At 36.7% G+C, this 13,662-nt stretch overlaps 1 protein-coding gene across 3 annotated transcripts in view; it reads left to right on the top strand.

Annotated features, from left to right (window-relative positions):
* Positions 1-13,662, top strand: part of DNAJB14 (DnaJ heat shock protein family (Hsp40) member B14) — a 55,065-nt gene that overhangs the window by 8,204 nt on the left and 33,199 nt on the right. For all 3 annotated transcript variants that reach the window (XM_037036239.1, XM_037036238.1, XM_037036240.1), the window contains exon 2: positions 13,419-13,590. In XM_037036239.1, the coding sequence (XP_036892134.1) occupies positions 13,419-13,590 (172 nt within the window). The remainder of the gene's footprint in view (positions 1-13,418; positions 13,591-13,662) is intronic.

Here is a 13,662-nt window from a genome sequence, read left to right as displayed (position 1 = left end):
GCTATAGCAAATGGGATTTTTCCCCTGATTTCTGTTTCTGATATTTTATTGTTGGTGTACAAAAAATACCTTTGATTTCTGCATATTGGCTTTGTATCCCACTGTTTTGCCATATTCACTGATTAGGTGGAGTAGGTTTTTGGTGGAATCTATAGGGTTTTCTCTGTACACTATCATATCATCTGCAAACCATGATAGTTTTACTTCCTCTTTTACAATTTGTATACCTTTTTTTTCTTCTTCTTGTCTGATTGCTCTGGCTAGGACTTCCAATACTATGTTGAACAGAAATGGTGAAAGCACACATCTTTGTTTTGTTCCTGATCTTAATGGGAAAGCTTTTTGATTTTTTCCATTGAATATGATGTTGGGTGTAGGTTTCTCATATGTGACCTTAATTATGTTGAGGTATGCTTCCTCTATTCCCATTCTGCTGAGTATTTTTTATCATAAATGGGTGGTGGTGTACCTTGTCAAATGCTTTTTCCTCATCTATTGTTATGATCATGTGATTTTTGTCTTTTGTTTGTGTGATGTATTACATTTATTGATTTGTGAATACCGTACCATCCTTGCATCCCTGGGATGAATCCCACCTGATCACGATGTGTGATATTTTTGCTAGGTATGATATATTTAGCTAGATACAGTTTGCCAGTATTTTGTTGAGGATTTTAGCATCTACATTCATCAGTGATATAGACCTCTAGTTTTCTTTCTTTGTTGTGTCTTTGTCTGGTTTTGGATTAGGATAATGGGGGCCTCATAAAAAGAGTTTGGTAGTCTTCCCTCTTCTTGGATTTTCTGAGAAGAGTCTGAGAAGAGTCTGAGAAGAGTCTGAGAAGTTAGGGGTTAGTTCTTCCTTAAATGTTTTGTGAAGTTCTCCTGTGAAGCCAGCCAGTGCAGGGCTTTTGTGTGGTGGGAGTTTTTTGATTACTGATTCAATTTCACCAGCTGTTATCAGTCTGTTTAGGCTTTCTACTTCTTCTTGGTTAAGTTTTGGAAGATTATATTTTAGGAATTTGTCATTTCATCCAGGTTTTCAAATTCCTTGTCATATAGTTGTAGTTAATTTCTTACAATCCTTTGTCTTTCTGTGGTACCAGTTGTAATCTCTCCTCTTTCATTTCTGGTTTTGTTTATTTGGGTCCTCACTCCTTTTTTCTTGATGAATCTGATTAAGGGCTTGTCGATTTTGTTTACTTTTCAAAGAACCAGCTCCTGGATTTATTGATTTTTTGAACTGTGCTTTTAGTCTCTATGTCATTTAATTCTGCTCTGATCTTGGTTATTTCCTTCCTTCTACTTGCCTGGATTGTCTTTGTTGTTGTTCCTTCAGTTCAACACCTTTGTAGGTGTACGGTTAGCTTGTTTATTTGAGATGTTTCTATCTTTTCTAGGAGGGTTGTATTGCTATGAACTTCCCTCTCAAGACTGCCTTTGCTGTGTCCCATAAGTTTTGGATGGTTGTGAGTTCATATTAGTTTCCAGAAACTTTTTTATTTCTTCCCTAATTTCATTCTTGACCCATTCATGGTTTAATAGCATGCTATTCAATTTCCATGATTTTGAGTGTTTTGGATTTTTTTCCTTGAGGTTGGTTCCCAGTCTCAGTCTTTTGTGGTCAGAGAAAATGGTTAATATGATTTCGATTTTCTTAAATTTGTTGAGGCTTGTTTTGTGTCCTATTATGTGATCTATCTTTGAAAATGTTCCATGTGCATTGGAAAAGAATGTGTATTGTGCTTCTTTGGGATGAAAGGTTCTCTACATATCAGTTAAATCCATTTCATCCAGAACATGGTTCAGTGCCACAATATCTTTGTTGATATTTCATTTAGAAGATCTGTCTATTTTTGACAGTGGGATGTTAAAATCCCCTGTTGCAATTGTGTTGCTGTCAATATCTTACTTGAAGTCCTCCAAGATTTTCCTTATATATTTGGGTGCTTCTATATTGGGTGCATATGTTTATAATGTTTATGTCTTCTTGATGGAATCTTCCCTTGAGTATTATGAAGTGTCTTTCTGGGTCTCTTTTATAGCCCTTGTTCTGAAATCTATTTTGTCTGATACGAATATTGCTAACCCGGCTTTTCTTTCCTATCCATTTGCTTGGAATATTTTTTTCCAACTCTTCACTTTCGATCTGTATAGGTCTTTTGTTCTGAAGTGGGTCTCTTATAGGCGGTATATGTGTGGGTCATGTTTCCTTATCCATTCAGCTATTCTACATCTTTTGATTGGAGCATTTAATCCATTAACATTTAAGGTTATTTTTCATAGGTATTTGTTAATTTTTTGTCTCCCTTTGTACCTGTGTGCCTCTCTATTTCATTCCTTTTCCTTTCTCTTCTTACAATAGCCTTCTTTTGTCTGGGAAAATCCTTATTTCACCTTCCATTTTAATAGAGAGCTTTTCTGGGTAATCTTGGGTGCAGGCCTTTGCTTTTCATTACTTGGAATATCCTGTGCCATTCTTTACTGGATTGGAGTATTTCTGTTGAAAAATCAGCTGTTAACCTTATCGGAGCCCGTTTTTATATTACTTCTTTTTTCTTCTTTGCTGCTTTTAAGATTCTCTCTTTGTCTTTAATACTTGGCATTTTAATTGTGATATGTTTTGGAATTGGCTTCTTTGGGTTCCTCTTAATTGGGACTCTCCTTGCTTCCTGAACTTACATGGTTTTTCTTTCTCCAGGTTTGGAAAGTATTCTGTCATTGTTTTTTCAAACAGGATTTCTGTCCCTTGTTCCTTTTCTTCTCCTTCTGGTATTCCTATGATTTTAATGTTCTTGCATTTCATATTATCTTGGAGTTCCCTTAAGCTAGCTTCGTAATTCTTTAGTCTTTTTTCATGCAGCTGCTCTATTTAGGTGTTTCTTTCCACCTTGTCTTCCAGTTTACTAGTTTGGTCCTCTGCTTCATCCAGCCTACTTATAATTCCTTCTAGTGTGTTTTTTATCCAAAATTTTATTGTTCATTTCTTCCTGGTTTTTGTTTATAGTTTCTGTTTCCTTTTTCATACTGTTGTAGTTCTCACTCAGTTCTTTGTAGTTGTCTGTGAGTTTCTTGAGCATTTTTATAACCATTATTTTGAATTCTGTATCTGATAGTTTGCTTACCTCCATTTCATTTAGCTCTTTTAGTGGTGAGTCTTCCTTTCCTTTGGATTGCAGGTTCCTTCTTTGTCTCCATATTATGTGACTTTTTGTTTCTGGATATCCTGATGTTTTGCTTTGCTAGCTATCTTTCTAGGGTGGACTTCTATGGTAGGAATTCTGTGTGATTCAGTGGTGTGGTCTCTGATCTTGTTTGGATGCTTTGAGGTTTGCCCTTTCTTCTGTTTGTATGGGCTCTCTTATACTTGGGTTTTTACCTTTTGGTGGTTCCTTTGTTGGTGGGTTCTCTCCTCCAGTGGGTATATTGATGTTTGCAGCTCCTGCCTATTCTTATATGTGATCAGTGGCAGGGGTTAGGCAAAATGGATTAAGACAGCAGGAGAGTATTCTATGAGATTTAAAGTACCAGCGAGTAGAGAAGAGATAGGAGATTCTTTGAATAAGTATAGTGTTAACTGTGATATTTCACCCAACTAGCCACTTTTTATAGAAAGTAAAAGAGAGATAAGACTCTTGTTAAAGCAGAGTATTGTGAGCTGAATCTAGAAAACAGCACACGTGCAAGGTTAGATGATGAGATATAGTGAGGTTAAAGGATAGAAAGCAGGCATAGTATGTGAGAGAATAGAATTAACCACAATAATAATAATGCCCAAGAATAAAGTAAACTGGGCTAAAATCAGAGAGGGGTGCTGTGTAGTATTTACCATTGTATGGGAACAACAGTTATTTACAGTAGTACTAGAACAACAATAATATGACAAGAAATATATACTTTGGATAACAAGAATAGAAAGTACACAGTTAAGAGTAGTATGTTATTGAAACACAAGTAAAGTGAGAAAAGGAAAATTAAAATATAATATGATGACTTCCAGCCAAGATAGAGGTGTAGGTAGACATACCGTACCTCCTCACACAACCAAAAGAAGGACAACAACAATTTAAAAAAAAACAGAAGTGACAGAAAATCTAACTGTATGGAAGTCTGACAAGCAAGGAGTTAAAGACATATTCATCCAGACCTGTAGGAGGGGCAGAGACCAGCAGCCAGGTGGAGAGGACTCTTGGCAAGGTAGCGGCTGGTGGAGCATGCAGTCCCACAGTTGCACACAAATAAACTGGGAGAAGCAACTGGGGAGCGGGGCAAACTGTGCAACCCAAGGGTCCAGCACAGGGAAATAAGGCCTCAAACCACTGATTGAAAACACCTGTGGGAGTTGAGGTGCTGGGATAAACTCCCAGCCTCACAAGAAAGTTCATTGGAGAGACCCACAGGATCCTAGAACGTATATAAACCTACCCACGTGGGAATCAGCACCAGAAGGGCCCGATTTGCCTGTGAGAAGCGGCAGAAGGGACTGAAATCCAGCAGAGAGTGAAGCAAGTGCCATTGTTCCCTCTCGGACACCTCCCCACATACAGTGTCACAACACAGCAACTAGGGTTGCCCCGCCCTGGTGAACACCTAAGGCTTTGCCCCTCACTATGTCGTAACAGGTGTGTCAGGGGAAAAAAAAATGGCCCAAATGAAAGAACAGATCAATGCTCCAGAAAAAATACAACTAAGCAACAAATAGACAGCCAACCTATCAGATGCACAGTTCAAAACACTGGTAATCGAGATGCTCACAGAATTGGTTGAATTTGGTCACAAATTAGATGGAAAAATGAAGGCTACATTAAATGAAATAAAAGAACATGTGCAGGGAACCAATAGTGATGAGAAGGAAACTGGGACTCAAATCAATGGAGTGGACCAGAAGGTAGAAAGAAGCATCCAACCAGAAAAAAATGAAGAAACAATTCAAAAAAATGAGGAGAGGCTTAGGAACCTCCAGGACATCTTTAAACGATCCAACATCCTAATTTTAGGGGTGCCAGAAGAAGAAGAAGAGCAACAAATTGAAAATCTATTTGAACAAATAATAAAGGAGAACTTCCCCAATCTGTCAAAGGAAACAGACTTTCAGGAAGTCCTGGAAGCTCAGAGAGTCCCAAAGAAGTTAGACCCAAGGAGAAACCACATCATAATTACATTACCCAAGATTAAAATTAAGGAGAGAATCCTAGAAGCAGCAAGAGAAAAGGAGACAGTTACCTACAAATGAGTTCCCATAATACTGTCTGTTCCCATAACAGCTGATTTCTCAAAAGAGACCTTACAGATAAGAAGGGGCTGGAAAGAAGTATTCCAAGTCATGAAATCCAAAGACCTACATCCAAGATTGCTTTATCCAGCAAAGCTTTCATTTAGTATGGAAGGGCAGATAAAGTGCTTCTGAGATAAGGTCAAGTTAAAGGAGTCCATCATCACCAAGACCTTATTATATGAAATGTTAAAGAGACTTATCTAAGGAAAAGAAGATAGAAGGGGCGTTATTTGTTCCAGATCCTATATATAAAGGTGTCACTGTAGCAAACTTTTGAAAAGAGTATACTTGTAAATATCCAACAGTGGGAATTGATAAATAAATTGCATTGCATTCATGTACTGGGTACCTATTAAAAAAAGATGATGCGTCTTAGTAATTTTCCATCCATTGACCCCCTCACTCTGCTCATTAGCTATAAATCCCCAACTGTCTTTGCTGAATTCTGAGTTGAGCCTCATCTCTCTCTCTCCCCCCTATTACAACAGTCCCAAATAAGGTCTTCATAAAAAAAGGATCATGTGAACCTATATTTATTGCTGTAAAATGACACACATAATGTGTTATGAACTAAATAAAAGTAGACTACAAAGATAGTGTAGATTATTCTAATTTTAACAAAATCTAAGCTGCTAGACCACTAGCTAACTGGAGTAACTGTAGTTAAATATCCATAATGGGTGTGTGATTTTTTATAAGTATATTTTGTTGATAATGCAGTTACAGTTGTCCCGTTTTTTTCTCCCCTGTATCCCCCTCCACCCTGCACCACCCACCCTCCAGCCTTCCTCCACTCCCTCACCCTTAGTTCATATCCATGGGTCATAGATGTACGTTCTTTGGCTTCTCCATTTCCTATACTATTATTTACCTCCCCCTGCCTATTTTGTGCTTACCAATTATGCTTCTTATTCCCTGTCCTCTTTCCCCTACTTCCCCTCTCCCCACGGATAACCCTGCATGTGGTCTCTGTTTCTGTGATTCTCTTCCTGTTCTAGTTGTTTGCTTAGTTCGTTTTTGTTTTTAGGTTAAGTTGTTGATCATTGTGAGGTTTTTGTCATTTTACTGTTCATAGTTTTGATCATTTTCTTTTTCTTAGATAAGTCTTCCACATTTCATATAATAAGGGCTTGGTGATGATGAACTCCTTTAACTTGACCTTATCTGGGAAGCACTTCATCTGCCCTTTCATTCTAAATGATGGCTTTGCTGGATAGAGTAATTTTGGATGTAGGTCCTTGCCTTTCATGACTTGGAATACTTCTTTCCAGCCCCTTCTTGCCTGTAAGATTTCTTTTGAGAAATCAGCTGATAGTCTTATGAGAACTCATTTGTAGGTAACTCTTTCCTTCCCTCTTGCTGCTTTTAAGATTCTTGCCTTATCTTTAATCTTGGGTAACTTAATTATTATGTGTCTTGGTGTGTTTCTTCTTAGATCCACCTCCTTTGAGACTCTGAGCTTCCTGGAGTTGCATGTCTAGTTTCTTCGCCAGATTGGGAAGTTTTCCTTCATTAGTTGTTCAAATAAGCTTTCAGTTTCTTGCTGTCTTGCTTTTCCTCTTCTCCTCTAGAACCCCTATAATTCAGATATTGGAACATTTATAGTTGTCCCAGAGGTTCCTAAGCCTCTCTTCATTGTTTTTGAATGTTTGTTTCTTCATTCTGTTCTGCTTGGATGTTTATTTCTTCCTTTTGTTCCAAATTGTTGCTTGAGTCCTGGTTTTGTTCCTGTCACTATAGGTTCCCNTTCTTCGCCAGATTGGGAAGTTTTCCTTCATTAGTTGTTCAAATAAGTTTTCAGTTTCTTGCTGTCTTGCTTTTCCTCTTCTCCTCTAGAACCCCTATAATTCAGATATTGGAACATTTATAGTTGTCCCAGAGGTTCCTAGGCCTCTCTTCATTGTTTTTGAATGTTTGTTTCTTCATTCTGTTCTGCTTGGATGTTTATTTCTTCCTTTTGTTCCAAATTGTTGCTTGAGTCCTGGTTTTGTTCCTGTCACTATAGGTTCCCTGAATATTTTGCTTTATTTCACTATGGGTATTCTTGATTTGTTCTTTCATTTTGCAACCAAACTCAGTCATTTTTGTGAGCATCCTGATACCAGTGTTTTGAACTCTGCATCTGATAGGATGACTATTTCCTCCTCACTTAGCTCTTTTTCTGGAGTTTTGATCTATTCTTTCATTTGGGCCATATTTCTTTGTCTTGGTGAACCTGTTACGTTGTAAGGTCGGAGCCTTAGCTCTTTGCCAGGGTGGGGCAACCCAGATCTCTGCTTTCTGGCACTGTCTGTGGGGAAGGGGTCAGAGGAAACAATGCCGCTTTTTAGCTTGCTGGGCACTTGGCCTACTTTCCATCACTGCCCTGGCTTCCCACAAGTGGAGTGTGCCCTTTTAGGTGCTGGTTCCCAGATGGGTGAGCTTATGTATTTTCTAGGACCTCCTGGGACTCTGCACAGACCCTTCTCTGAGACCAGGAATTTCTTCTGCTACCACAACCCCCACAGGTTTTTACAGCCAAAGTTTTGAAGGCTTTATTTCCCCACACTGGAACCCTGGGTTGGGCAGTTTGTCTCACTCCCCAGTTGTTCCTCCCTGGTTATCTGCACTCAAATGTGGGACCCCTGGTCCTCCAGCTGCTGCTTTGCAGCTCATCCTCTCCACCCAGCTGTCCATCCGCCCCTCTTTCTAGTCTGGACGAATGTTTCTTCTTTAATTCCTTGGTTGTGTGACTTGCATGCAGGTTGATTTTTCTGGCCGCTCTGGTTGTTTTTTCTTTTTAAAAATGGTTGTTATCCTTTAGGTTGTGTGAGGAAGTGAAGTGTTTCTATTTGCCTCCATTTTGGCTGGAACCTGATTTTTTTTGTGTGTGTGCAATTATATGTGATTTTTTTTACTGTGTTACGTTTTCTTTTTTAAATGAGATGAGCAACACTACTTTTGCAATCACACAATTAAAAGCTATTTCTAGATTTTTGAAAAAAGGGGAAAAAATCTATTTGTTTTTCAAATTACATGTTCTTATTTTAGACTCTGCTAATGATGGCCATTATATATAATAGGTGTGTGGCAAAACCTTATAAAATAAAAACAGACTTTGTTTCTTCACTTCTGGATTATCCACATAAACGTTTTTAATATTTACCATATTTTGTCATGTATAATGTGCACTTTTTTAGCCCAAATTTTTTAGGGAAAGAGAAGGATGGGCATTATACATGGGTGGTACTAATTCTGTATCTATATAAATGTTTTTAATTGTTTCATTGAGTTTTTTAAATAAAAATATTTATTTTAAAGTATAACTCTGGAAGCAATAATGATATCTGTATTCAAAATAATACCCTGGAACACAATAATCAGTTTTGTTTCAATAAATAAATCAATAAATCATTGAATTTAAAAATTAAAAGGAAAGATTTTTTCCCCCTGAATGTTTGGGCCAAAAACTTTGGTGCACATTATACATGGCAAAATATGGTACTTTTCACTGGTTCTTAAAAGTGCAGAGTATGTTAAAACCCCAGGCAAATTATGTCTGGAAAGTAAATGCAGAAAAATGAGGCTGGATAGTTTTAAAACCAAAAATCAATGTAATCTGGTTCATAATTACTATATCTGCCCAACTAATGTTTATAATACTGTACATTATTTTAAATGAGAACTCATGTGTTAGCTAAGACTTAGTAAATCAGGAAAATCCAGTGTGTTCTAAATTCTGGCAGTATTTGAACTGAATCATACTGCCTTCTCAGACATTGGTTCCAGTGCCTACTAATACAGAAAATCTTGCTGATTCCATTTGTGAGATGACAAAACTGGATATAGAGACCCAGAGGTAATGGAGCCTGTGCACATTTTAACTCTTTGGAATGAGTGTTTGGTGTGAGCACATGTACACACACAGTCATTGTTAAGCAGGACCCTTATATATGTAATTTTAGAAAAATTTTCAGTATCGTAATACCTGTTAAAAATCTAAAACAACTATATACTACTGCTTTGGCGCAATATTCAGCATATAGAAGATGTCCGGAAAAACACTGGGAGAATATGTTTGTGCTAAAAATGAAAGGGACTGACTAGCATCATTGTGGCCACCTGTAAATACTAACCACTTCCATATCTGGCTCTACAATTTTAAAAAATTATTAATTAGCTAAAGTATTTCTGTAAAGAGACACTTCCCCTTCACCTATCTTAGGGTTACACAGTGGTGCAATTCATACAGGAAAGGCTGAATAAGTTCTTGATTGCTTTGATCAGTTTTCAAGGAAAGGAGTTGGTTTCTTTCTCCGAAAGCAGTGAGACTCCCTGTTAGGTTACTCTGGCAGTCTTAGACACCTTGCTTTTTGGTATAACATTGTTTCGAGCTCCTCTTGTACATTTCCTGTACTAGATCTGAAATCGAGCATATTTCCAATAAGAGCCACAGTTTCTTTTAGGGGAAAATGGTTTCAGCATCACAGTCTGGCATTAAGGATGCTGTGGATACTAGATTATTCATTTTTTCTGGACCTTTTCAGTGTACAGAAACAATTCCTTCCATAGTTGTAATTGTTTCTCAAGGCCATAATAAGTAATAGATATGACATGATTGTTTATTTGCTTTATGTCACATCATATACGTAAAAGTTTCAGAGTAATGTTACCAACACTACCCACTAACATAGTTATTGAAAACAGTTCAGTTGTCTTTGCATACACTCTCCAGTTCCCTCCCCATTTTAATTTTTTTTTAATTTTGAGATAATTCAAACTTAGAGAAAAGTCACTGAGTAATGCAAACTTCCCATGTATATTTTCTCAGCCTTCTATTTGGATTAAAGTTTGCCACAATTGCTTTATCATGCCCTCCCTCCCTGTATCCTGTGCCTTCCTCCTCCAACCTTACCAAGCATACACACAATATGTTCTTACTATATTTTTTCCTGAACTAATTAAGAGTAGGTTGTAGGCATGATGTCCCATTACCCTTAAATAACTCAGTGTATGTTTTCTAAGACCAGGGTATTCTCCTAACATAACCACAATATAACCATCAAATCATGAAATTAATACATGTACCTCTTTCAAATTCTGCCAGTTTTTCCAATTGTATCTTTGGTAGCAAAAAGAATACAAGTTGCACTTATGGACATATTTTATTTTCCATACACAGCTTTTCTCTTCTTTACTTTGCATTCTTGATAAATACAGACTACTCGTTTTATACGATTTCCCTCAATTTGGGTTTGACATTTCCACATAAAAATTTTGGGCAGAAGTACCGTAGAAGTGATGTTTTTTTAGTATAACACATTAGGAGACACATTATGTTGATTTGGTCCTTATTTGTGAAGTTAACTTTCATCACTTGATTAAGCTGGTGATGCCAGGTTTCTTCACTCTAAAAACTTACTTATTTTTTACTTTATAATTAATAAATATTTGGGGGGGAATACTTTGAGACTATGTAAATGTTCTGTTCCATAACATACTTTCACCAACTCCTTTTAGCATTCGTTGATGATTTTTTCATGGTTAAATTTCTGCTAGTGGTCAAATGGCAATTTTCTTTTTCTTTCTTTTTTTTTAAAGATTTATGTATTTTTAGAGAGGGAAAGGGAGGGAAAGAGGGAAGAAAACTATCAATGTGTATATGCCTCTGGAATGTCCCCTAGTGGGTACCTGGCCCAAAACCCTGACTGGGAATCAAATCAGTGACCCTTTGGTTCACAGGCCAGCACTCAGCCCACTGAGCCACTCTAGCCAGGGCTCAAATGGTAATTTTCTAATTCTGTTATTCATTCTGTGATTTATTAGTTGGCATTCAACCTATTCAATTTATTAATATGGATTTAAGGATTCCTATTTAATCTATTACTGCAATTTATTTTGAGGTTCAGGTTTCCTCAGATTCAGTCAGCAGGAGCCCTCTGTCTTTTTGACATGTTCTCATCATTTTTCAAGCATCTCTACTTTATAGCACAAAACTTTTTTCAAGCCCACTTTTTGTTTTCTACTGTGGGAATCAGTTGTTCCTCTAAGAAGCCCTGATTCTTTTTACTTGGAAACAGGTATAAACACTAGATAAACTCATTGCATCAGGGATGTCATTGCCTCTAGGCCTCTTCAAGAGACAGAGCTAGGAAAAAATGTGTATGTATGAATGCATGTATGTCTTTATGTGTGTGTATATCTGTGTGTTATATGTGTTCATATGTGGGACTATACACATCTATAGTCATTTAGTCTATGTTCATTTTGATATCTACATGAAAGTCACAAACCTCTCTTTAAGTCCACCACAGAGTTCATTCTAGCCTTGTGCATTTTCATATTTATAATTCCATTCTATGACAGTGAAAAACATTACTCCTGTTATCTTCAGTTTACTTAATCAATTTCCCCTGTACATGATGAGTTCCTCCTTGACCCCATTGGTACAGGCTTGTCAAACTTAGCCTTATTTTTGGCTGTGACTGCTTCCTTGGTCTCAATAACCTTCCAGGCCTAAGATGCCAAAAGGAAGAGAAGGGAAGAGAAGAGAAGGCCAATATATATATTTTTTCAAGTAAAAAGAAAGACGAGGAAGCTCACTATTTTTAAAAAATATTTCAACCTATTTAGAATATCAGAACATATTACTTACTGTATGCTCTCTTTTTAAATCATCATTCAGCCTAATCTCTGTAGGTCACTAGACATATAATGCTGCCCATTGGCCCTTTTGTGTATATCTAAATACTTTGGATTCCTGAAGCTTGTTGGATTTCTAGAAAGAGCCTATGGGAACTGTGCTCAGTAAGTTCTGGAATATTAAAAACAGTTGATCTGTGGTCTTAATGTTTAAAGTTAGGTGGATATGAAATCCTTGGCTCCAGTTTTCTTTCTTTGGCTATCTAAGTATGTTATTCCATTGTTTTGTACAAGTATTTACTATTGATGGGCAAAGGTTGATGACAATCTGTTTTTCTTTCCCTTATAAGTCATTTTATCTTTTGCATAGAAGCCCAGTTAATTTTATTAGATTATAGTTTGATGTTCATTAATCTGAGTCAATATTCTTGAGGGGTTTTTTTCCCCATTAGGACTCCTAGTGTATGTATATTGGATCATCTTTTACTATCCTTAATATTTGCTGTTTTCTTTCTAATTTTTTGTCTTTGTCATTTAAAATATTTTTACTTTCTGTATATTCTCTTCAACATAGACAACATCTGTTGTGTTTGTTAACTCCTTGTTCTAATTTAATCATTTTTAATTGATTTTTTATTTCTTATGGATAGATACTTTTGGGGGTTGTCCTAATTCTAATTTATGTTATTACTTTGTATAATGTGTCATTTCTTAAAGTTTTTTCAGTGTGGCTTGAAGTAGTAGGTTATATTGTTTATCTGTTTTGTCAGCAGGTCTTCGTGGTGTGTATTCGTTTTCTTACGAATTTATTTTATTCCTATTCTTTTTTTTTTAATAATAACTTTGTATCAGATTTAACTTCTCTCATATTCTTTCATGCATTTTTGTGTGTAATTAGCCCTTCAAAATACACAGAGACTCTTCTTCATTTTTTGTATAATGGTTGAAAATACAGGCTCTGGTAGAAGTAATGCCATTGAACACGGTTGGTATAGTATGTGAATGTCTCACACAAGATGGACAGCAGTGTGAGCATTTCACTAAAATGTCATATGGTGTGCTTGAGTGTGATATGGTTATGGTACAGAATTACATGCTTGTGATTTTTTAATAGAAGATTTGGTATAGATTACCAGCTCATAAAAAGGGGGCATTATTTGTGCTGAACTCTATATATCACTTTGCTATATAAGATTTCCTTTCTCTTTTCCCATTTATCCGGAGTTTCTCTTTCCTTTTTTTCTATTGCCCCCTTCCCAGTAGTTTCTCCTTGATATGGCTTTGTTCTGGAAGAGATCTGTGACTGATTAGTTTTGAGAGTCTGCCCTTAAGAGTTTATTATGAACCCACTTGCTATTATAGGAGCAAAACCCATTCCTTTTTATCACTTTTATCAGTTTTGCCTGCTGTGCTGTATAGAGAGTCCCTATTGGTAATTTTGGAGTTCTTTTGTTCTTCTCAAGGTCATGTGTATGTACCTTGATGTGAACAGGCATAGTATGCTTTCTGTATCTTTCTACAGCACTATTGGAAATAATGATGAAAAATGGAAGCACCGCTGGAAATAGCCCTCATTGCCGAAAACCATCAGGTAGTGCCGATCAAAGGAAGCCTAACTGCACAAAGGACAACTCGTCTGGTAGTGGTGATGGTGGAAAAGGATACACCAAAGATCAAGTAGATGGAGTTCTCAGGTAGGACTAAATATGACTTATTTCTCAATGACATTTGCTGCTAATGTAATTTTTAAATGGTATAGTACCTTA

The sequence above is a fragment of the Sturnira hondurensis genome, unplaced genomic scaffold, assembly GCF_014824575.4.
Source record: "Sturnira hondurensis isolate 20B ecotype Veracruz unplaced genomic scaffold, ASM1482457v3 Scaffold0022707, whole genome shotgun sequence".
Classification (NCBI taxonomy): domain Eukaryota; kingdom Metazoa; phylum Chordata; class Mammalia; order Chiroptera; family Phyllostomidae; genus Sturnira; species Sturnira hondurensis.
Note: the sequence above shows the minus strand (reverse complement) of the source record. Positions and strands in the feature narration are given on the sequence as shown.